The sequence below is a fragment of the Brassica napus genome, chromosome A9 (genome assembly GCF_020379485.1).
Source record: "Brassica napus cultivar Da-Ae chromosome A9, Da-Ae, whole genome shotgun sequence".
Taxonomy (NCBI): domain Eukaryota; kingdom Viridiplantae; phylum Streptophyta; class Magnoliopsida; order Brassicales; family Brassicaceae; genus Brassica; species Brassica napus.
In genome coordinates this window covers 3,937,603-3,955,712 of record NC_063442.1, presented here as the reverse complement: position 1 = coordinate 3,955,712, position 18,110 = coordinate 3,937,603, and the positions used below count along the sequence as shown (strand labels likewise).

The window sequence follows — 18,110 nt, the reverse complement described above, 5'->3', positions numbered from 1 at the left end:
TAAATTTACAGCGTCAAATATATTAATTCTTATCTTGTGGAATAATAGACTTTTTTAATAAAGGTTTGAGAAAATAGACTGGTTCTTTAGTTTGTGTTGCCTACGTTGTCTACCAAGTCACTCAACATTTTTTCTAAATTGTATATAAATATTTTATTGATTTGATAGGTCCTTTTGTCATAATTATATTGTATAAAGAAATTCATATTCCTTCGAACCTTATCTTAACTTTTATTCCACACATAAAGTGAAATACATACAAGTGATGGAGGGAGGTTGGACATGATGGAGGGAGGTTGGATACTCAATACTTAGACAAAGTTTACGACCTTTATCTCTGGGAAGCTAAGGCCCACTTCACAAAATTTCGGGCCACTCAATCGGCAAAAGCCATTTGCATCTGATACTCATTGAATTTGAGCCTATATATGTCGCTACTTGCTCTTGCTCAGCAGCACGTCTTGGGTTAGCTTATATTCGCAGTAGTCAAGAGCACCCCGAAGATAGAGACAATCTACAGTATCATCATGTGACCAACTTTTCGTACAGAAAGTTAATCGGCGAAAACAACTAATACATTATCAACATATCATTTGGTGAATAAATAATCGCAAGAGCATATGAATTTGTATTAATATCATGCTACATAGTGCATAATGGTTGTTTGTTAGAAAACTGATGATTAAAAGATTCAGAAAATAAATTAGTTTATAGAATTTGTAAGAGACCAATTACTACACAAGAATTAGTATTTTCTTTGGATTTGGTTTGGTTAACTTTGATCGATCCAGTATCAAAGCTATAACTGAACCTCAAGTGAAGGCTTCTCGTTCAGTTTGGTTTAGATGCAATGTACTTTGGTTACTCCTTTAAATGGTTCAACACGTAGTTTTATTACAACATGTATTGAACAATTAATTTTACTTCTTAAATTATTCAAGACACTTAGGGTTTATAATATTGATTTACTTATTTCTTAGGTTCTTCTTCTTTCTTTTCTTCCTTCTTCTCCTCTTTCTTTTCTTCTTTATTTTCTTCCTTCTTTTCTTCTTTCTTCTCCTCTTTTGCCGGCCCAACCGATAACAAATCGACTTTGCCAACCTTCTTCAATTTCTTTACAACCGCAACCGCATCCATCAGACCGATCACGGTCAATTTTTGCTCCTTCATATCTGCTGCTATCGAATCAACTCCTGCTTAACACAATAACCAAGTCATCTACCCACTTTGCAGAACTACATTGTATCATTTTTGGTCATACACTTTAAATAGTTTTGTTATCTCATTATCCCATAATCTACATTTTCCTATAAGGTAGATCATATACACACATCCATTATACTAAGTTCCCCATAATACGTTTTCATATAGGACAATAAAATGATGGGCCTCTAAAACGTAGGTGACCCCTACTATGTGTTCTCCACCGTTGAAATAATATCAACTCGTTGACAATTATGTCAATAACCAAGCTCTCAAAATCTGACGCAATTATTCAATGGAACCAAAATTTTGTAATGTAAATTCTAGCTGAAAATGACTGTTTAGACTGACAAAACCTAGCAGCAAACCTTTTACTATAATTCATATAAGATCAAAAATAGATTAAATTACCACGGAGCAATAACAAAGAATACCCACAAAAGAATTGAATTTGAGTTGAAAGTAACCAAAGTAAGGAAGTAGTTATAATAATCACCAAAGATATCAGCTGCAGCTTCGATGGCTTTCTGCTTGGTCTTATCATCCGTCATGGTTAAAACCTTCAACACTACCTTCTAAAGAAATATATATACAAAAAAGTGAAAGTAAAAAACGATTACAGCGAAAGAGATAAATCATACATCATACTCATTTTAAAAAATTAATGAGAAAAAACCTGAGCCATTTCGTCTGGGATCTTGGAAGAATAAGGAAGAGATTGAGATGAAAGATCGAGAAAGGAAGAGTTTGATGTATTATTTTAAAAAGAAACTATAAAATCTGTGGGGAATAAAAGAGAGAATCGGGTACTGACAAAAACTTGTGGTGGCTTTTGGCAAAGGGCGAGACATGTGACGTTTGTTTCACTGTAGACTCTACATTATTCTTACCACGCCTACTTTTCTAAAGTTGTTTCAGATTGATTTGTTTTCGGACCGAGTTGCTTTGTTTTGTCTTTTATTATTTTCAGGAAAATTGAACTAGATGATGAGAAGGAGTTTGCAAGTAATTAGGAAAACAAGAAGTTACAAGTCCAATTTTGCATTCATCATCATATATTCAAGTATTGTTTACTTACACAGCATGTATAACCTTTCTACATAACATCATATGAAAAGCATACTCATAATGAACATAAGAAGATATAGCTTTTTAATTTAACATATTCTGTATATATGTTAATATTTTTAAATGCATGTTATTTGATTATCATGTGATGAGTGCTTTTTTTTTCTTTGGCGTCATTTTGTCACATTTCAACATAACTTTTTTTAACAGACATCACACATACAATAGTTGATGTGTTCATAGTTCATACGTGACATGATTTATTTGGTATTATGTGTGTGATTTCCTCTAGTAGCACGTAACATATGGATGTTGGAGGTCAAAATCGAATGTGAATTCAATCTTCCAGTCTCTACTACCCTAGATCATCTTTATCCCTACTCTATAATTTACTTCAAAAATGGAGTGGTGATGAAGATGCCCTAACGTCTCCCAATTGTTAAGGAACAAATTTGTTTTCTAAATGACTACTTATTGTTTGATGGAAATTTTTCTAACTAACAAAATTGTAGAGGACATGCATTACCCTTTCGAAAAATGTCATTATAAACTACTAGTTATAAAGAATCTAGAAGTAGTGAGATAAGCTAATTGTTATTTTCGCATTCTAACAAAAGAGAAAATGGACCACACAGCCGTTCAAGCATTACAATCAACAGCCTACCAGTCAATGAATAATAGTAGATGTGATCGGTTAATCGTACAACATACACATGAAAGACACATAATTACAAATAAATTCAACTAAGAGACACATATGCCTCTTACAGTCCACACAAGAGTTTCTTTCCCCGAGAAGATATAAAAATGTTTTCATCTCGTCTTCCTGCATGACTGTATTACATACATAGGACATATTACATATCTTCATCTTCGCTACCAAAATACATGGACATTAAAGAAAACAACGAGTCTCCAGTTTTGAGATCTACCGAACTTCAACTTCATGATTCAGTTTGTGCAAGAACAGGTAAACCTTTAAATTATACGATTAATAATTATTTATTAGCAATTAATCACGTTATATTGTCGCTAATAATTACGTTGTGTTTTCTTGATTAAATAAGGAACGTTGTGGACGGCAGTGGCACATATAATTACAGGAGTGATCGGAGCAGGAGTTTTGTCGTTGGCGTGGGCCACGGCGAAGCTTGGCTGGATAGGTGGTCCTGCCGCCCTTATAGGCTTCGCCGGAGTCACACTTGTCTCTGCTTTTCTTCTCTCCGACTGCTATCTTTTTCCTGATCCCGACAACGGTCCCCTCCGCCTTAACTCTTACTCTCAAGCCGTGAAAGTGTATTTAGGTTACTCTCCAAAAACTCAAATTGCAATTTTGTTCACACAAAAAACAAAACAAAATTTGTTTTATGTGGTTGAGAAAGATTAACTTGTATATGAACACGGAAGTAAATAAAAAAATAAATTTCTAGGTCTATGATCAGTTCGAATACTGGCAAGAAAATAAAATTATTTCTTAGTATATATTAAGCCCTAAGACATGGAACTTTTGTTTACTAATTTTTTTTTCGTTTCAAATTTCGATTAATTTGTTCAGATGGTTAAATATAATATGCAGGGAAGAAGAACCAGATCGTATGTGGGGTCTGTGTATACATTAGCCTTGTTGGTGTTGGCGTTGCTTATACCATTGTGACAGCTACGTACTTGCATAAGGTAATAAGTGTAAACATATATTTCATAATTTTCTTATAAAATTCATAATTTTTAATATTGACAAGTTGAAGGTAATAGTGTAAACATATATTTCATGATTTTCTTATAAAATTCATAATTTCTAATAATGACATGTTGAATTTCTTCATTTCATTACAGAGCAATTTTTAGATCGAATTGTTATCATAGAAAAGGACACTACGCAACATGTTCTTATGGAGACAAGAACAACTACTTCATGCTTTTGTTCGGTGTGCTTCAGATTTTTATGTCACAAATACCTAATTTCCACAACATGCTTTGGCTCTCTGTTGTCGCTGCGGTTATGTCTTTTGCTTACTCCTCCATTGGTCTCGGCCTCGCTTTTGGCCAAATCATAGGTAAACATATATCATCTATCGTATTTAGGTTAAATTTGCTTCTGATAACAACCAGTGAAAAGTGATGAGTCAAGTGTAAATTAATAGTGTCAATTAATTTTGAAGATTGAAGACTATATATTTAATACATTTTGTGTGTTGAAATGAAGAAAACCGGCAAATTGAAGGAAGTGTAAAGGGAAGTCCAGCAGAAAACAGAGGTGCAAAAGTATGGTTAGTGTTCCAAGCTCTTGGGAACATTGCCTTTTCTTATCCTTTCTCAATCATACTTCTTGAAATTCAGGTAAATATCTTAAACTCAGGTTTATCTAGTGATGCCAAGTTATATTACTTAATACATTAGCTACTCTGATCCATGATATTTGGAAAAAATGTAGTATAGATCACAAAGAGTTGATATCTTGTTGATCAAGAAACCTCTTTTTATGCGGTTTGAATGAAAAATTAACAATAGGATACATTGAGATCGCCACCAGCAGAGAAACAAACTATGAAGAAAGCCTCGGCCGCTGCCGTATTCATCACAACATTCTTCTACCTTTGCTGCGGATGTTTTGGTTACGCAGCATTTGGAGATGCCACACCGGGAAATCTCTTGACCGGTTTCGGTTTCTATGAGCCATTTTGGCTCGTCGATTTCGCTAACGCTTGCATTGTTCTTCATTTAGTTGGTGGATATCAGGTATCATACAAAGGAAACCATAATTTTAATTTTATGAACAAATAGAAAACTAGTTAACTATAGTCAATAAATGCAAAACATCTTGCGTTGGCGTTTATAATTAACAAATAAATTGTTTAAAATACTAGAACTTGAAGTTAATTTTGATATAACAGTTCATATGCAACGTATAAGATAATCTCTAATGTATTTTGTTATTTGTCTTTTAAAATAGAAAAATTCTATAATAAATGTGAAATTTAATCTAATGTATTTTTATAAAATAGTATTCCTTTATTATATTGTAGATAAATGTCATATTTATTTATAAAAGAAAATAGTAATCTCTATTTTAGAGTTAAAAAATAGAAATGGTGTAGAGTAAAAATACCTCTAATTAATACTATTATATAGACAAATATAATGATGAGTTAGAGAATACAATTTATATAATCTCCCCCACACATTTTTAACATAAAATTGCATTTCAGGTCTATAGCCAACCAATTTTTGCAGCTATGGAAAGAGTGCTAACAGAGAGATACCCACAAAACAAGCTCATCACCAAATTCTATGGCTTCAAACTGCCATCATCACGAGGAGTAACGGTGACACTGAGTCCAATGAGGTTGTGTCTGAGAACGACGTATGTGGTGATAATTACAGGAGTGTCAATATTATTCCCATACTTCAATGAAGTACTTGGAGTCTTAGGGGCAGTTGGGTTTTGGCCTTTGGCTGTGTATTTTCCTGTGGAGATGTGTATATTGCGGAAGAAGATCCCAGTTTGGACGCGAAAATGGCTTCTTCTTAGAGGTTTCAGCTTTGTTTGCTTGCTCGTCTCTGTCTTGGCTCTTGTTGGATCCATTTATGGACTTGTCGCAGCAAAACTCCGATGATTAAACAACTTACTATGAAACATTCTAGGTTTGAAAAAAAAACATACAAGGTTTGTTTTGGTTTAATGTTTTTATTTGTGTGTATGCATTGTTGCATTTACTTACGGGTGTGTTTTAACAAAGATTATCTTATTTATTTTAAAATGTGACATGATCATTTAATTGTCAAATGTGTTAGGTAATATAATTTTGAAGATTTTTATATTTGACTTTCTTTATTCCCCGTATGTATGATCTCATTTGTAAGCATTGTTCTAAAATATATGGCTTGTAACTAGTAACTATTAAAAGAATAAGAACAATGTATGATCTCATTTGTAAGCATTGTTCTAAAATATATGGCTTGTAACTAGTAACTATTAAAAGAATAAGAACAAAGAGAATTATTTGTACTATTGTTCTTTTCTAATTTTGATAAGGAACATTTTTATTTTATAATTCTTTAAAATTGGAAGAGAACAACAAGAAATTATGTGCAACAAACATTCTTCATTAATGGTGTAAATTTAAGGGAATAATTAGGAATTCATTATTCTTATTCATTGGTCACCATTTACATCCATGGTGTATACGTCTGTCTTTTTTTTTTTTTTTTAGACAACTGAAAGTGTGATATTTATATCCAGTGTTGCCTTTGTCTTTTGTCATCTTTTTAGAAGGAAAAATAAAAGGTATTTAGCTTTTCTCCAAAATCAAAAGACAACTCTGTAACTAAAAAAAAAAAGCTTTCATAAAAGTTCTTAGCAAATGAAAAGTTAGTTTAATGGCTAATCGAATTAATAAGACTATTTAATTTTATTTAATTACCCGGTTAGTTGAAAAAAACAAAATTTAATTAGCTGGTTAGGTGGTGTGTGTGTTTTTGCGATAAGAGGTTGATCACTCCAACAAACCACAGTACTATCTTTCTTATCCTACTCTTCCTACCAACCATGACCTCCGCGTCCGCCACGTGGACTCCCACCTCCCTCCAGCTCCGTCTCGCTCTGAGCTCCCGCGTTCGTTGGAAACCTCGCTCCGTCTACTTACAACCGTCTCGGTTCGCTAGCAAATCCGGTTTAGTAATCGTCTGCGTTTCGCAGCGGACCGGATCGGATTCGTCGAATCCGCCAGCCGATGGTTTGGCTGGGTGGGACGATTCCGAGAACGACGTCAAGTCTTCCACAGCTAAGAAGAAGAGTTTCATTCAAGGTATATGCTGATGAGATGTGTGTTCATTGAGAAAGTTCAATACAGCTTGGTGAATATCTGATTACAAATTTCGAAAATGCTTGTTCGATGAAAAGTGTATAGATTACGCTAATGTTTGCACACGAATCTTGTGTTCTTATGCTTTAGATGGTGAATATCTGATTACAAATTGGAAAAATGCTTGTTTAGCGAAGTGTATAACACTAATAGTGTGATTGTTAAGAGTCATGATTCTTTATACACTATAGATGAAGTTGAACACTATTTTCAGTAGTCACATTGTGATGCTTAGATGGAGCTTAGTTATAATAACTCTTCAGGATCTAAGTCTCTCTCTCTCTCTCTCTCTCTCTCTCTGTGGAGCTCTGGTTTCCTGGTGGACTGATAACTATCTGTAAGTAGTTTTGTTTCAGGTGTAGTGGGGGCTGGAGTCGGTGGAATCGTTTTGGTTGCTGGGCTAAGCTATGCAGTAGTATCTTTTAACAAGCGTAGTAATAATCCCAGTAAGTGTAATCCTCTTCTTTTGTTAGTTACATTTACTTTCAAATCCCTACTCAAGCTTGCTCCATTTCTGTATTCATGTATACGGCAATTCAATTTTGAGCGCAGGAGTGAAACAGGAAATGCAGCCGTTGACTTCTCATCAGGAAAGTGTGATTATATCATCTAATGAAACGACTAGTGATGAAGGCAAGGTAGCTAATAGTGAGGAAGCAAATCTTAAGGAGGATAAGATTATAGAAATTAATGGTATAGGCCAGCAAGGTGATGAAGCGTCCGGTGAAGATAAGATACTTGGTGCTGAGGATTCCTCATTTGATGGAACAGATGCCACTGAAAATATCACTTCCCAATCTGATCCTGAGACACCTGAAAGTGAGAAAATAATTTCTGAGGTTGTAGATTCACAAAGTAGTAATCTTGGTGGTGCGGACAATCCAACTTCTGAAGTTCCTGATAGCCTTCCAAACACTGAAACAACCAATGTTTCTGATTTAGAAAATCAAGCCAACAGTGAGAAAGTAGATTCCATGTCTTCTTTATCTGACAGTTATGCCACCGAGACTGTAGCTCTTGGCGTTTTGGTTGGTTCACAGTCAGATTCGAGTTCAGATCCTCATACTGTGCCACTATATGATACGAGGACAGCATTCTCGACTATGACTGAGGATCTTTCTGAGGTAAACGGCACACCCGAGGACTTGGCTGCGGGAAGTACGTCATCAGTCTCGGACATAGATACAGAGAAAGAAACTGAATCTTCAAAGCCTCCTGTACCAGAATCAACATACTGGTCAAAAAATGAACTAAACATGAATAGTCAAGACGAGCTTGGCGACAGGGGTTCACCTTTGGAGACACTTAGCGGTGGAAGTGCATACTATTCAGCAGGAATTCCGGCACCGTCTATATCTTTTCAAGTAAACCCTGGGAAGATTCTTGTCCCCGCAGCTGCGGATCAGGTCCAGTGTCAAGCATTTTCTGCTCTGCAAGTTCTGAAGGTAATATTATTTTTATGTTGTTCAGCTTATGAATCATTTTTCAGCTTATGAATCATTTTTTCAGGTCATTGAGACAGACACTCAACCTAGCGATCTATGTACTCGCAGAGAGTATGCTAGGTGGCTGGTTTCTGCCAGCAGCGCATTATCAAGGTATATTTTCATGATATTGTTAGTGTATCTGGGTGAGTTAGAATGTTTATCATTGGTATTAAAATGTGAAATTCATACATTTATGTGTGTTCTTCAACTCTTTGCAGAAATACGACCTCAAAAGTGTATCCTGCTATGTATATAGAGAGTGTTACTGAGCTTGCTTTCGATGATATTACTCCTGGAGATCCTGATTTTTCATCCATTCAAGGTGAAAGTGGATTCTGAATTTTAATCCTACTCAAAAAGAAGATAACCTGTGATGCTAAATTCTGTTTACGACTTCTCAGGGTTGGCAGAAGCAGGACTTATCACGAGCAAGCTTTCTAACCGAGATTTGTTTAACGACATTGAAGGCACATTGTTGTTTTCCCCCGAAAGGTATATATATACCACTGGAAACTCATCCATCTCGTCAATGTTTTTTCGTTTTTTGTATACCTTATTGACAGTGAGTGTAGATAATCCTTTACTCGTAAGGCTGGCTTAGGATGTCAGTGCTATGTTTTGAATATCTAATCAAACAAAACGGCATAAAATCATTGTTCTTTCTGTTTAGAATATTATGGTGCTTTGTACTTTCACAATACATTTGCATTCATATGTAGCTTATATCTACGAGTTAACCTTGGTTCTTTTCGGATGCAGCCTTCTTTCACGCCAGGATCTTATAAGCTGGAAAATGGCCTTGGAGAAACGACAGCTTCCAGAAGCTGACAAAAAGGTTACATATCAGCTTGGTTTTATTCACTACGTCTCATAATATTGCAGATAGTCATCATTTACTTCATCATGCAGACGCTGTATAAACTCTCGGGTTTCATTGACATTGATAAGATAAACCCAGATGCATGGCCTGCCATTATATCAGATTTATCTTCTGGGGAACAAGGAATCGCTGCCCTTGCATTTGGTATGCGCAGATTGCACATCAAGATATGTCTTCCAGGCCTTATTATATAATGCAAACCCCTTTTTTATAGGCTATACAAGATTGTTTCAGCCTCATAAACCCGTCACTAAAGCTCAAGCTGCCATTGCTCTTTCAAATGGTGAGGCTTCTGACATAGTCAGTGAGGAACTGGCACGCATCGAAGCAGAATCAGCGGCGGAAAAGGCCGTGTCTGCACACAACGCCCTAGTTGCAGAGGTCGAAAAGGATATCAACGCCAGCTTCGAGAAAGAGCTTTACATAGAACGAGAAAAAATAGAAGTGATCGAGATAATGGCGGAACAGATTAAAGTGGAGCTGGACCAGCTGAGGGAGAAGAGAGAGGAAGAGAGTCTGGCGTTGGTGAAAGAACGAGCTGCGGTTGAGTCAGAAATGGAGGTGCCCTCAAGGTTAAGACGTGAAGCTGAAGAGAAGCTGGAGGCTTTGATGAGGAACAAGGCTGAGATATCTTTTGAGAAGGAGAAGGTTTCGAGTCTTCGAAAAGACGTTGAAGAAGAGAGCCAGCGGATTACTAAGTTGCAGTATGAACTAGAAGTTGAGCGTAAAGCCCTGTCCATGGCCAGGTACTTCTTCTACATTCCCAGCTAGAATCTATCTGCTAGTGTCTGAATCCTTATGTGTTGTGTTCAGATCATGGGCGGAGGAGGAAGGAAAGAGAGCTAGAGAACAAGCAAGGGCCTTAGAAGAGGCTAGGAAGCGATGGGAAACAAATGGACTAAGAGTTATTGTTGACAAAGACCTTCAAGAGGATGTAGAACACAGCGTATTGCTTAACACTGTAGAGCCATCCTCGGTTTCTTCAACCGAGGAGAGGGCTCAAACACTAATGGATAAGCTCAAGGAGATGGCAGAATCTCTGGGAGGAAAATCACGGGAAGTGATCTTCCTTGTGATTGAGAAAATACGTTTATGGATTATGGTTTTGAAGGAATACGTAGAGAGTTTAGGGAAGCGAGCTGGAAAGATGAGAGAGGCAGCCATTGTTAGTGCAAAAGGAGCAGTGAAGGAGGTTGAGAAAGGGACAGCTCAGGTGGGTGATAAGGTCAAGAGAGTGGCTGAGGAGTGTAGAGATGGAGTTGGGAAGATCTCTCAGAGGTTCAAGACCTGAGATAAGTTCTTAAACTTTGCTTTCGTTTGTAATTTTGTTTCCTTCAAATAAAAGTAAAAGATAATAAGATGGTCATAAAATTTGACAGTGTTGGTCAGTGATGATGAGAATTCAAAATTGTAACATTTTGTAATCTTTGTGATGTGCTTACTAACACTCTAGTTCAACACGTTACAGCTGCCTCGGCATGGTACATTGAGTACATTCACTGGCAAATAAACACTCCGTGATTGCTAGTATTATGGCAAATAATACCATGTTTATATTCTTTCTTTTTCTTTTTGCTTAAAAAATAATGTGGCTGGTTAGGTTTGACCATTAATAAATCATGTTTTGGACATTATAATCTGTTTCCATAAAACCAGAAAAACTAGGATCGATGAATCCCTTAAAGAAGAGTCTTGCAAAAATAAAGATCAAGAAAAAGGATAAATTCAAGAATGTATTAAAGGGAGAGAATCTTATTTCTTCTCTTCTTTCTCAGCATCGGCGGCTCTCTTGGCTCTGGCACCAGCATGGCGTTTGTTAGTGCGCTCGAGACGGATCTTGTCATAAGCCTTGAATGACTTCATGTCAGAAGTCACATTCACAAGCTCCATCGCAACCTTCTCTCTAGCGATAGGCATGTACTCTCCTTGGACTTGAGTTGCATTAGCAAGCTCCTCTGGTGTAGAGTCACCAGCCTGAAAACAAGAAAAGAGATTGTCATTACATAACAAAAACTCAAAGACATCTCAATATTCTCACTCTCTATCATACCTTGACAACACGTGATCTGCGAGGGAAGACAACCAACTTGGCCTTGTAAGTCTTCAACCTTTGTACATTGGATTGAAGACCCTCCAAGGAACGGTTCTTACGACGGTGATCAACTGAGATACCGATTGTTGAAGCCATCTTCTTTGCGATACCAGCAGCCTGATTTAAACCCAAGTTTTCATCATTACATCTTTCAAAAAATGAACCTTAAAAATAAGACCAGACAGACCTTAAGCTCTTCGAGAGTGAACCCTTTTCCAGCTCTGACTTTCATGTTGTACTTAATAGTCTGTCCATGAACAACAGGTCGGAGAGATCCAGAGGTGGGACGAGGGAAGATTTTCACCGCCTTCTCTTGTCTCGCTGAACAAAAAAAAGACAAACCATCATCAGTTCATCACACAATAAGAGTCTTATCAAGAGACAAACATTACATAACTAAACTTAAAACTGGATGTAACTAACCAACTCTTCTCCTGGTTTTCCTGGCGGGTTGGTTAAACCATGTCTTAACAGAGTTCTGCCAGTGCTTCCTGAAGTGTGATCCAGGGATCTCATTGTTATGCTTCATCTTCTTACCTTAGCTGAAATAATAAAAGAACAAAATTCAATATGAGATCATATATATATGTAAGAACAAATCAGAGTTCATACAATGACGATGATAGATAGAGAGAGAGATAGGGTCACTCACAGCTTCTTCTTCTTCCTCCCGCGGCTTGACAAAAATGTCTAGGGCTTCTTCTCGGATTTTAGATGTCACTCATTTAACACATTAAAAAGCCCTGATATTACTATTGGGCTTTATATGGGCCGATCTCCTTTTCATGTACCCGACAAACTATTTAAAACGGTGACGTTTTTGAATCCAAACAAGGGTAAAGCTTCCTATATACACCAGATAAGTAACAGTGAAGTGGACAGACACCTATCGAAGGAGCGTCAGCGAATTTGAAAATTTTCTGTAACGGCTCTCTCTCTCTCTCACAAATCTGATTGATGGAGACGAAATCGATGAGCAAGGCTGTACGCGTGGTAGCTAGGGTGAAGCCGTCGTCGTCGGATCCGGCTGTAGAAGCTTCGTCAGCGTCATCTGTATCTGTTCACAAGAGAGATCAATCGGAGACGGTTTCGGTTTCCTTCGGAGCTCAATTCGCTGGGTAATTCTCTATCTTCCCTCACTGATTGAACGGGAGATTCCGATTCTCATACATACGTATATTGATTTCTCGTTCTCTCTATTGAATATATGTTGTTGCAGTTCGAAAGACTCATGTGAATTGGATTATTTCTATGAAGAAAACGAATCCGCGAGTTCGATTCTCACCAAGGAGATTAAACCTCTCATTTCGAGTGTCTTTGAGGGTAAAGATGCTAATGTGATTGCTCATGGAGCAAGATGTAGCGGGAAAACGCTTCTTATTCAGGTATTGAAATGAGCTAATCATCAGTCACGGTAGATGAAAATGTTAATTGTGGTTATCGTGTGATTTGGTTTGTAGGGATCTGAGTGGGAGCCTGGTTTGGTCATCCTTTCAATGGCTGAGATGCTATCCATGGCTGAGGAAAGAGGAGACTCAGTTTCGGTTTCGTTTTACGAAGTCTCTCAAGAAACTGTTTATGACATCATAGACCAAGAGAAGCGAATGGTTTCTGTATTGGAAGGTGCACAAGGGAAGATTCAGCTAAAAGGACTTTCAAAGGCAAGTCATTTAGTGTTATGGAGCATTAAGTCTTGGTATAACATCATTGATGAATCAAAGTTTCTGCTTTCAGGTACCTGTGAAGTCACTCTCGGGATTTCAAGAGGTGTATTTCGGTCTCAACAAAATCCAGAAGCTGGTCAATGACCCTCCTCTTAGGAGCCATAGAGGTGTGATGATACATGTTAGTAAGGGGGAAGTTCATTCAGGATCCTTTGGGAGGATGAATTTTCTTGATGTGGCAGGTTGAGAGTTCTTATATCAGTTTGTTAGTTATATTTTATGTGTGATAATTTTCTGTTAGCATCTGATGGGTGTTTTCTTGTCTTCCTTTTTACAGGATATGAGGACTCTAGAAAACAATGCAGTGATGCTCCTCTAGAGATTACCAGGATAAATAAATCGATATATGCTTTACAGAACGTCCTGTATGCTATCAATGCAAATGAATCTCATGTGCCATACAGGGAGAGCAAACTCACTCATATGCTGAAAGGTTGTTTACAAGGAAGCAACAGAACATTGCTGATCACTTGTCTGGTATGTACTTTACTGGCTGTTGAGTTGATGCTTTAATGGCTGTTGAAGTTGTAACTGCAAGCATTGCTAACCATTTAGTTTCTTGTTTCAGCCGCGAGAATTTAGCCAAGACTCATTTTACATGCTAAACTTAGCATCACGGATCTGTCTAGGCAGTAAACAATCCATGACTAATGCTACTAAGAAGAGCAAATGTCCTGCTAGATCTCTTTCATCATCATCTGCCGCTCAAAATAAATACACACCTTTGGCTGTGTCTGCTACTTCTAGGCAACAGACAGGGATAAGAAAAAGTGTGACAGAGAGAAAGTCTAAGCTCAAGACTCCAGCTTCTGCAATTAAAGGAAGGTAAAGTTCTATACTTTCATTACGAACTAGTATCATTTCTAAGCCTCAGAATCTCTATGTTATCAGTTTCAGAACATCATATAACAATGATATTTTTTTCTCTCATATGATTGAAGGAAACTGTTTGGTGAAGCAAATGATTCGTTGAATTGTAAAAATAGCTCTAAGAAGGTAATTCATCACGTGTTCTTATTCTAATAAATGTTCAGAAATAGTTTAGTTATACTGTTTTGGATGTTGTAGATGGAAGGCAAAGCAAGGGTAGCAGTGAAAAAGGTAGAGCTTCTTATTCTGAATGGTTAGAATAATTCTCTTCAGAGTCCTTTCTCACTGCGAATAACAATTGTGTTTATTTTAATGCAGGAAATCTCCACTCCAAAAGTTGTCTTGAACGTTCAGGCCTCATCATCTGAAGAAGTAAATTCTTTCTAGCTTTAACTATATGGAGCTGTGTGGAGGATATGTATTTACAAACGCATTACTTACCAACTCTTTTATTATTTAATGTAGGAAGTCTGTTCTTCAGTAATGGTTACAGATTCTCAATCTTCAACGGTAGAAGAGGTAATATTTCATAATAACGTATGACCTAGATGAACATCATCAAAACATATTTACATTCAGTGGTTCAAGGCTAACAGTGATTCTCTAGCAGGATCACTCTGTCCCAGCTTTATCAAGTTCTGAAACAGCCATGGAACTGGTCAATCTACAATTTCTCTGCATCTCAAACAGTTGTTTCCTTTGTTTAGTTTCTGCTTGAACAAAATCTCTAATATTTCTTCTTTCATATCTAGAGCTATGCAACCACTGCTTCTTTCGGCTCAAAAGTTTCTGACACTACATACAAGGTAGTTTTTATAGGTTTATGTTTTATGTCAACACCTAAATATCCATAGTACTGACATCTCTTTCATCCTTCAGGAGACACCCCTGAAACATGAGGAAGGGGTTTTAGAAGACATTTATTGTGATGATGCTATTGCATGCAAAGGTAAAACTGGAAAGTTGATATACAAGTTTGATTTTCTGGGAATTTAGCTCTTATTATATTTGTTCTTTCTATTGCAGCCCAAATAGTAGAGAGAGGTGAAAACCGTTCAGTCATTGAAGAAAATCTGACTCTAGTTAATGAAGGTAGATTGTGAGTTTAATGATAATTAATCTAAGAAGCTGTTATATACATAAAACTTATTTGAATTTCTGGCGTCTCTCTTGATTGTAGGAGAAAGCTTGGACAAAGAGAACAACTGTTTTCTAGCCAATGAAACTGCATCACCACCGCTCAGCCTGCAGCTTCGAGAACTTTCCATGAATTTAAAGTTGCTATTTAATTCCTCAAACCTTCCATCCCCACCTGAGAAGTATCAAACTGCCCTAACTAAAACTCATGTTGAAGAGCTACCACAACATAGCGAGATTACTGCTGAAGCTGAGCTAAAAACACCTGAGAGAAGTATGCCTTCAAAGATTAACTGTACTCCTTGGAAGACATTCAGTGCACACAGCTCTAAACTGAAGGTACGAAACAAGCATAGTTTAAATTGTTCTTATTTGAATATCTCTATTTATAGTTGACTAATAGACTTTTTTTTTTTAATTCTCTGGAATGTTGCAGAATTCTGCGGTTGGAGAGTATCTTAAGTTTTTAAACACAGCAGATAAGTAAGTTTGTTTCTCTCTATAACTTTCCATTTCCTGATAGTTTATGGGTACAACTCATTGGATTCACATGGTTGTTTGGAATACAATGTGATGAAATTCTTGTCTATATTGGTGTTATAAGGAAGTGAACTAAACTTTTCTCTTCTCGTGGTATTTACAGGGAGGATCTAAAGAAGCTAAAGGTTAGATAACTAGCCTGATCAAAAAGTCCTTATATGATTGTTTATGGTATGATAGCTAACTCGTGGACATGGACTACATTGATGGGTGATACAGGGTATTGGAGAGAAGAGAGCTACTTACATAGTAGAGCTCCGCCAAGAATCTCCCGAACCATTTAAGGAAGTAAGTCTAATATAAACGTGAATGACAACGTTCATTTGAGCTGTTTTATAAGATTCTTGTACCTTCCATTGCAGCTTGATGACTTGAAAGATATCGGACTCTCAGAAAAACAGGTCAGCTTATTATCACTGATTCCTTCAGTGTCTCTCTTCCTTACATGTCTATATATCTATATCTGTCTTAATCGCTCAGAGATTGTGTAATGTTATTGTTCGTTGACAGATTAAGGGATTGCTAAGGAAGGAGATTGGCGATATTTTTCAGTAGCTGAAGAACATTCTATATGGTCACAGCTGAAGTATATTGATGCATGTTTTCTACAAAGAGTTTGAAGGATTATATCCTGAATCTGTGTCGTGACCCTTCTACTGTCCAATGTGAATGATTAGATTATTTATCATTAGCTACAGTACCTATCATTTGACATATCAATCATGCAGTCATAAACTGTCGCTTTTATTAACAATAATCTTTACCTGATGGAAACAAGCACTGACACAACACAAACACAACATAACAGATTCTAAAGCAGAAAGTAGACAGGAGATCACTTAATCTACTTTTTTGTCGTCGGCTGAGAAGTAAATCTCACAAGACCGAGGAAGAAACACAGGCAACAAGAGGCCAAACAGGTTGTAAAACCACATGACAGTGTTAACCGACGCAATGGCTCTTCCTCCGTACAATCTTACTGGACCACCGGGACGTTGAGTATCTGAGAACTCGGCTTTAACCCAATCCAAAAGCGCGAAGATACGACGAGCGTTGTAGAAAACCGGTCCGAGAATACCAATGGGTGTTGCGAATCGGTCGGAGAAACCAATAGGTTCGGTGAAGGCTTGACCGGAGAGGAGGAAAAGATGTGGAGCTGCAGCTCTAACACCGTGGATGTCTCCCCGGTATAGTCCATCTCCGATATAGCAAATCGGGAAGAGTAGGCCTGAGAGAGATAACGTTTATAAGAAAAATAAAAAGAAAACGTTAATAACAAAGATGAGATAAGGAGAGTGAGAACCGATGATGGCAGTAGCGAGGAAGTAAGCTTGAAAGAGTTTGTTTTTAGGGTTCGAGAGTCTCCTCTTCTGCTCATTTTGCTTGCGTGGGAAGGCAAACCTGGAGATGAACTCGTACAAGTATATATAAGACAGTATAACAAACGCTACTTCTCCGATACCAACGAGTCCTTTAGCAGCTAGTAGAATCATGAGGGAGAGAAACACAAGCTGTCTCTTGCGGCTGATGAGGCCACGTTTTGGCGGAGGTGGAGAAGGTTTGGGATCGGTGTGACCACCGTGCTCTCGTATCTCTTCCGGCATTTGAGAATACTATCTATTCTTCGGTTTCAAGAGTTGTTCAGAAGCTGTTTGAAGTTGAGGTTTTGTGTTTGGTTTGGTGAGGAAAGAAAAGAGTGTGTAGATATGAGAGTGGTTGGCCTTCTCTGTCTTCTTATCTATTTCTGGGCCATACAATTAGTAAAAAAGGATAAGAAAGGGAGATATTAGTTTATTGTTATTTGTAGATTAATGACAAGTGGTCAGCTTGAAACCTCTCGGTGTTGTGGAAGATCTTGAGATCCCAAAACAGGTTAATAAAACAAATTAGAAGACTAATTTGAGATATATACTAAACACCCTTAATTGCCAAAGTGAGTAAATTTTACTGGAAATGGCTTCAGACTGTATCTCAAGTTTTCTCATTATATAAGAAGACTAGTGACACTAGTCATATCCTTTCTAAATGGCATGTGGAGTGTGAGTTTCTCTCAAATGAAAACATGCCTATCTTCTCTATTATTCTTATTTATTTTAATTGTGTAAAAATATGTGAAAAAGTTTGAAACTAGACATCCACTTTCAGTTCTATAGTTTTCTCACTCAGTCATAGAACATAATTTGGATGGTGGCACAATGATAACATAAGCACATTGCACAAACCATTAAAACTTTTTTTTCTTGACAT

The 18,110-nt window shown here is 37.1% G+C and overlaps 6 protein-coding genes across 9 annotated transcripts; 3 read left to right on the top strand and 3 right to left on the bottom strand.

Annotated features, from left to right (window-relative positions):
- Positions 1-840: 840 nt before the first annotated feature.
- On the bottom strand, positions 841-2,078 carry LOC106366035 (heavy metal-associated isoprenylated plant protein 39). The gene is made up of 3 exons (XM_013805583.3): positions 1,880-2,078; positions 1,700-1,778; positions 841-1,193 (listed from the first exon to the last, which is right to left on the bottom strand). The coding sequence occupies exons 1-3, from the start codon at positions 1,886-1,888 to the stop codon at positions 970-972; spliced, it is 312 nt and encodes a 103-aa protein (XP_013661037.1). The 5' UTR covers positions 1,889-2,078; the 3' UTR covers positions 841-969.
- An 894-nt stretch (positions 2,079-2,972) lies between these two features.
- LOC106366034 (probable amino acid permease 7) lies at positions 2,973-6,042 on the top strand. Its single transcript, XM_013805582.3, has 7 exons — positions 2,973-3,241; positions 3,339-3,575; positions 3,848-3,932; positions 4,105-4,325; positions 4,475-4,608; positions 4,780-5,007; positions 5,478-6,042. Exons 1-7 carry the CDS (start codon positions 3,160-3,162, stop codon positions 5,883-5,885), a joined length of 1,395 nt encoding a protein of 464 aa, XP_013661036.2. The 5' UTR covers positions 2,973-3,159; the 3' UTR covers positions 5,886-6,042.
- Positions 6,043-6,564: 522 nt separating this feature from the next.
- Positions 6,565-10,960, top strand: LOC106366032. Of its 2 annotated transcripts, none has more exons than XM_013805577.3 (10): positions 6,565-7,076; positions 7,490-7,579; positions 7,686-8,578; positions 8,643-8,731; positions 8,839-8,942; positions 9,022-9,112; positions 9,380-9,455; positions 9,530-9,644; positions 9,715-10,246; positions 10,314-10,960. In XM_013805577.3, the coding sequence occupies exons 1-10, from the start codon at positions 6,818-6,820 to the stop codon at positions 10,789-10,791; spliced, it is 2,727 nt and encodes a 908-aa protein (XP_013661031.2). In that variant the 5' UTR covers positions 6,565-6,817; the 3' UTR covers positions 10,792-10,960. The 2 variants fall into 2 exon arrangements, with proteins under 2 accessions (XP_013661031.2, XP_013661032.2); XM_013805578.3 differs by having other exon boundaries at positions 6,567-7,076; positions 7,479-7,579.
- Positions 10,961-11,089: 129 nt separating this feature from the next.
- LOC106366033 (60S ribosomal protein L13-3-like) lies at positions 11,090-12,340 on the bottom strand. 2 transcript variants are annotated; one of them, XM_013805579.3, is made up of 5 exons: positions 12,245-12,340; positions 12,016-12,134; positions 11,780-11,913; positions 11,551-11,709; positions 11,090-11,474 (listed from the first exon to the last, which is right to left on the bottom strand). In XM_013805579.3, exons 2-5 carry the CDS (start codon positions 12,119-12,121, stop codon positions 11,253-11,255), a joined length of 621 nt encoding a protein of 206 aa, XP_013661033.1. In that variant the 5' UTR covers positions 12,122-12,134; positions 12,245-12,340; the 3' UTR covers positions 11,090-11,252. The 2 variants fall into 2 exon arrangements, with proteins under 2 accessions (XP_013661033.1, XP_013661034.1); XM_013805580.3 differs by having other exon boundaries at positions 12,205-12,291.
- Positions 12,341-12,452: 112 nt separating this feature from the next.
- LOC106366029 (kinesin-like protein KIN-10C) lies at positions 12,453-16,631 on the top strand. Of its 2 annotated transcripts, none has more exons than XM_013805574.3 (20): positions 12,453-12,710; positions 12,812-12,977; positions 13,053-13,253; positions 13,327-13,498; positions 13,594-13,793; positions 13,885-14,141; positions 14,258-14,312; positions 14,385-14,417; positions 14,505-14,558; positions 14,652-14,705; positions 14,794-14,844; positions 14,939-14,992; positions 15,066-15,135; positions 15,213-15,278; positions 15,367-15,662; positions 15,760-15,806; positions 15,967-15,988; positions 16,083-16,151; positions 16,226-16,264; positions 16,374-16,631. In XM_013805574.3, the coding sequence occupies exons 1-20, from the start codon at positions 12,550-12,552 to the stop codon at positions 16,416-16,418; spliced, it is 2,112 nt and encodes a 703-aa protein (XP_013661028.2). In that variant the 5' UTR covers positions 12,453-12,549; the 3' UTR covers positions 16,419-16,631. The 2 variants fall into 2 exon arrangements, with proteins under 2 accessions (XP_013661028.2, XP_013661029.2); XM_013805575.3 differs by having other exon boundaries at positions 12,454-12,710; positions 14,797-14,844.
- On the bottom strand, positions 16,587-17,613 carry LOC106366030. Its single transcript, XM_013805576.2, has 2 exons — positions 17,167-17,613; positions 16,587-17,091 (listed from the first exon to the last, which is right to left on the bottom strand). Exons 1-2 carry the CDS (start codon positions 17,465-17,467, stop codon positions 16,703-16,705), a joined length of 690 nt encoding a protein of 229 aa, XP_013661030.2. The 5' UTR covers positions 17,468-17,613; the 3' UTR covers positions 16,587-16,702.
- Between the last annotated feature and the right edge of the window lie 497 nt (positions 17,614-18,110).

What these genes read in the sequence shown, in the direction of transcription:
- LOC106366035 (XM_013805583.3), bottom strand. An exon ending in AGCTGCAGCTGATATCTTTG is followed by an intron (nt 1,194 to 1,699) that starts GTGATTATTATA and finishes TGTGTTAAGCAG; the next exon opens with GAGTTGATTCGATAGCAGCA.
- LOC106366032 (XM_013805577.3), top strand. Translation starts at nt 6,818, where the DNA reads ATGACCTCCGCGTCCGCCACGTGGACTCCCACCTCCCTCCAGCTCCGT. An exon ending in CTGCTCTGCAAGTTCTGAAG is followed by an intron (nt 8,579 to 8,642) that starts GTAATATTATTT and finishes TCATTTTTTCAG; the next exon opens with GTCATTGAGACAGACACTCA. An exon ending in TGATTTTTCATCCATTCAAG is followed by an intron (nt 8,943 to 9,021) that starts GTGAAAGTGGAT and finishes ACGACTTCTCAG; the next exon opens with GGTTGGCAGAAGCAGGACTT.
- LOC106366034 (XM_013805582.3), top strand. Translation starts at nt 3,160, where the DNA reads ATGGACATTAAAGAAAACAACGAGTCTCCAGTTTTGAGATCTACCGAA. An exon ending in AGCCGTGAAAGTGTATTTAG is followed by an intron (nt 3,576 to 3,847) that starts GTTACTCTCCAA and finishes TATAATATGCAG; the next exon opens with GGAAGAAGAACCAGATCGTA. An exon ending in ATTTAGTTGGTGGATATCAG is followed by an intron (nt 5,008 to 5,477) that starts GTATCATACAAA and finishes ATTGCATTTCAG; the next exon opens with GTCTATAGCCAACCAATTTT.
- LOC106366033 (XM_013805579.3), bottom strand. Translation starts at nt 12,121, where the DNA reads ATGAAGCATAACAATGAGATCCCTGGATCACACTTCAGGAAGCACTGG. An exon ending in GAAAACCAGGAGAAGAGTTG is followed by an intron (nt 11,914 to 12,015) that starts GTTAGTTACATC and finishes TTTTTTGTTCAG; the next exon opens with CGAGACAAGAGAAGGCGGTG. An exon ending in TCACTCTCGAAGAGCTTAAG is followed by an intron (nt 11,710 to 11,779) that starts GTCTGTCTGGTC and finishes GGTTTAAATCAG; the next exon opens with GCTGCTGGTATCGCAAAGAA.
- LOC106366030 (XM_013805576.2), bottom strand. Translation starts at nt 17,467, where the DNA reads ATGCCGGAAGAGATACGAGAGCACGGTGGTCACACCGATCCCAAACCT. An exon ending in CCTCGCTACTGCCATCATCG is followed by an intron (nt 17,092 to 17,166) that starts GTTCTCACTCTC and finishes TATCTCTCTCAG; the next exon opens with GCCTACTCTTCCCGATTTGC.
- LOC106366029 (XM_013805574.3), top strand. Translation starts at nt 12,550, where the DNA reads ATGGAGACGAAATCGATGAGCAAGGCTGTACGCGTGGTAGCTAGGGTG. An exon ending in AGGCCTCATCATCTGAAGAA is followed by an intron (nt 14,559 to 14,651) that starts GTAAATTCTTTC and finishes TATTTAATGTAG; the next exon opens with GAAGTCTGTTCTTCAGTAAT. An exon ending in CACACAGCTCTAAACTGAAG is followed by an intron (nt 15,663 to 15,759) that starts GTACGAAACAAG and finishes GGAATGTTGCAG; the next exon opens with AATTCTGCGGTTGGAGAGTA.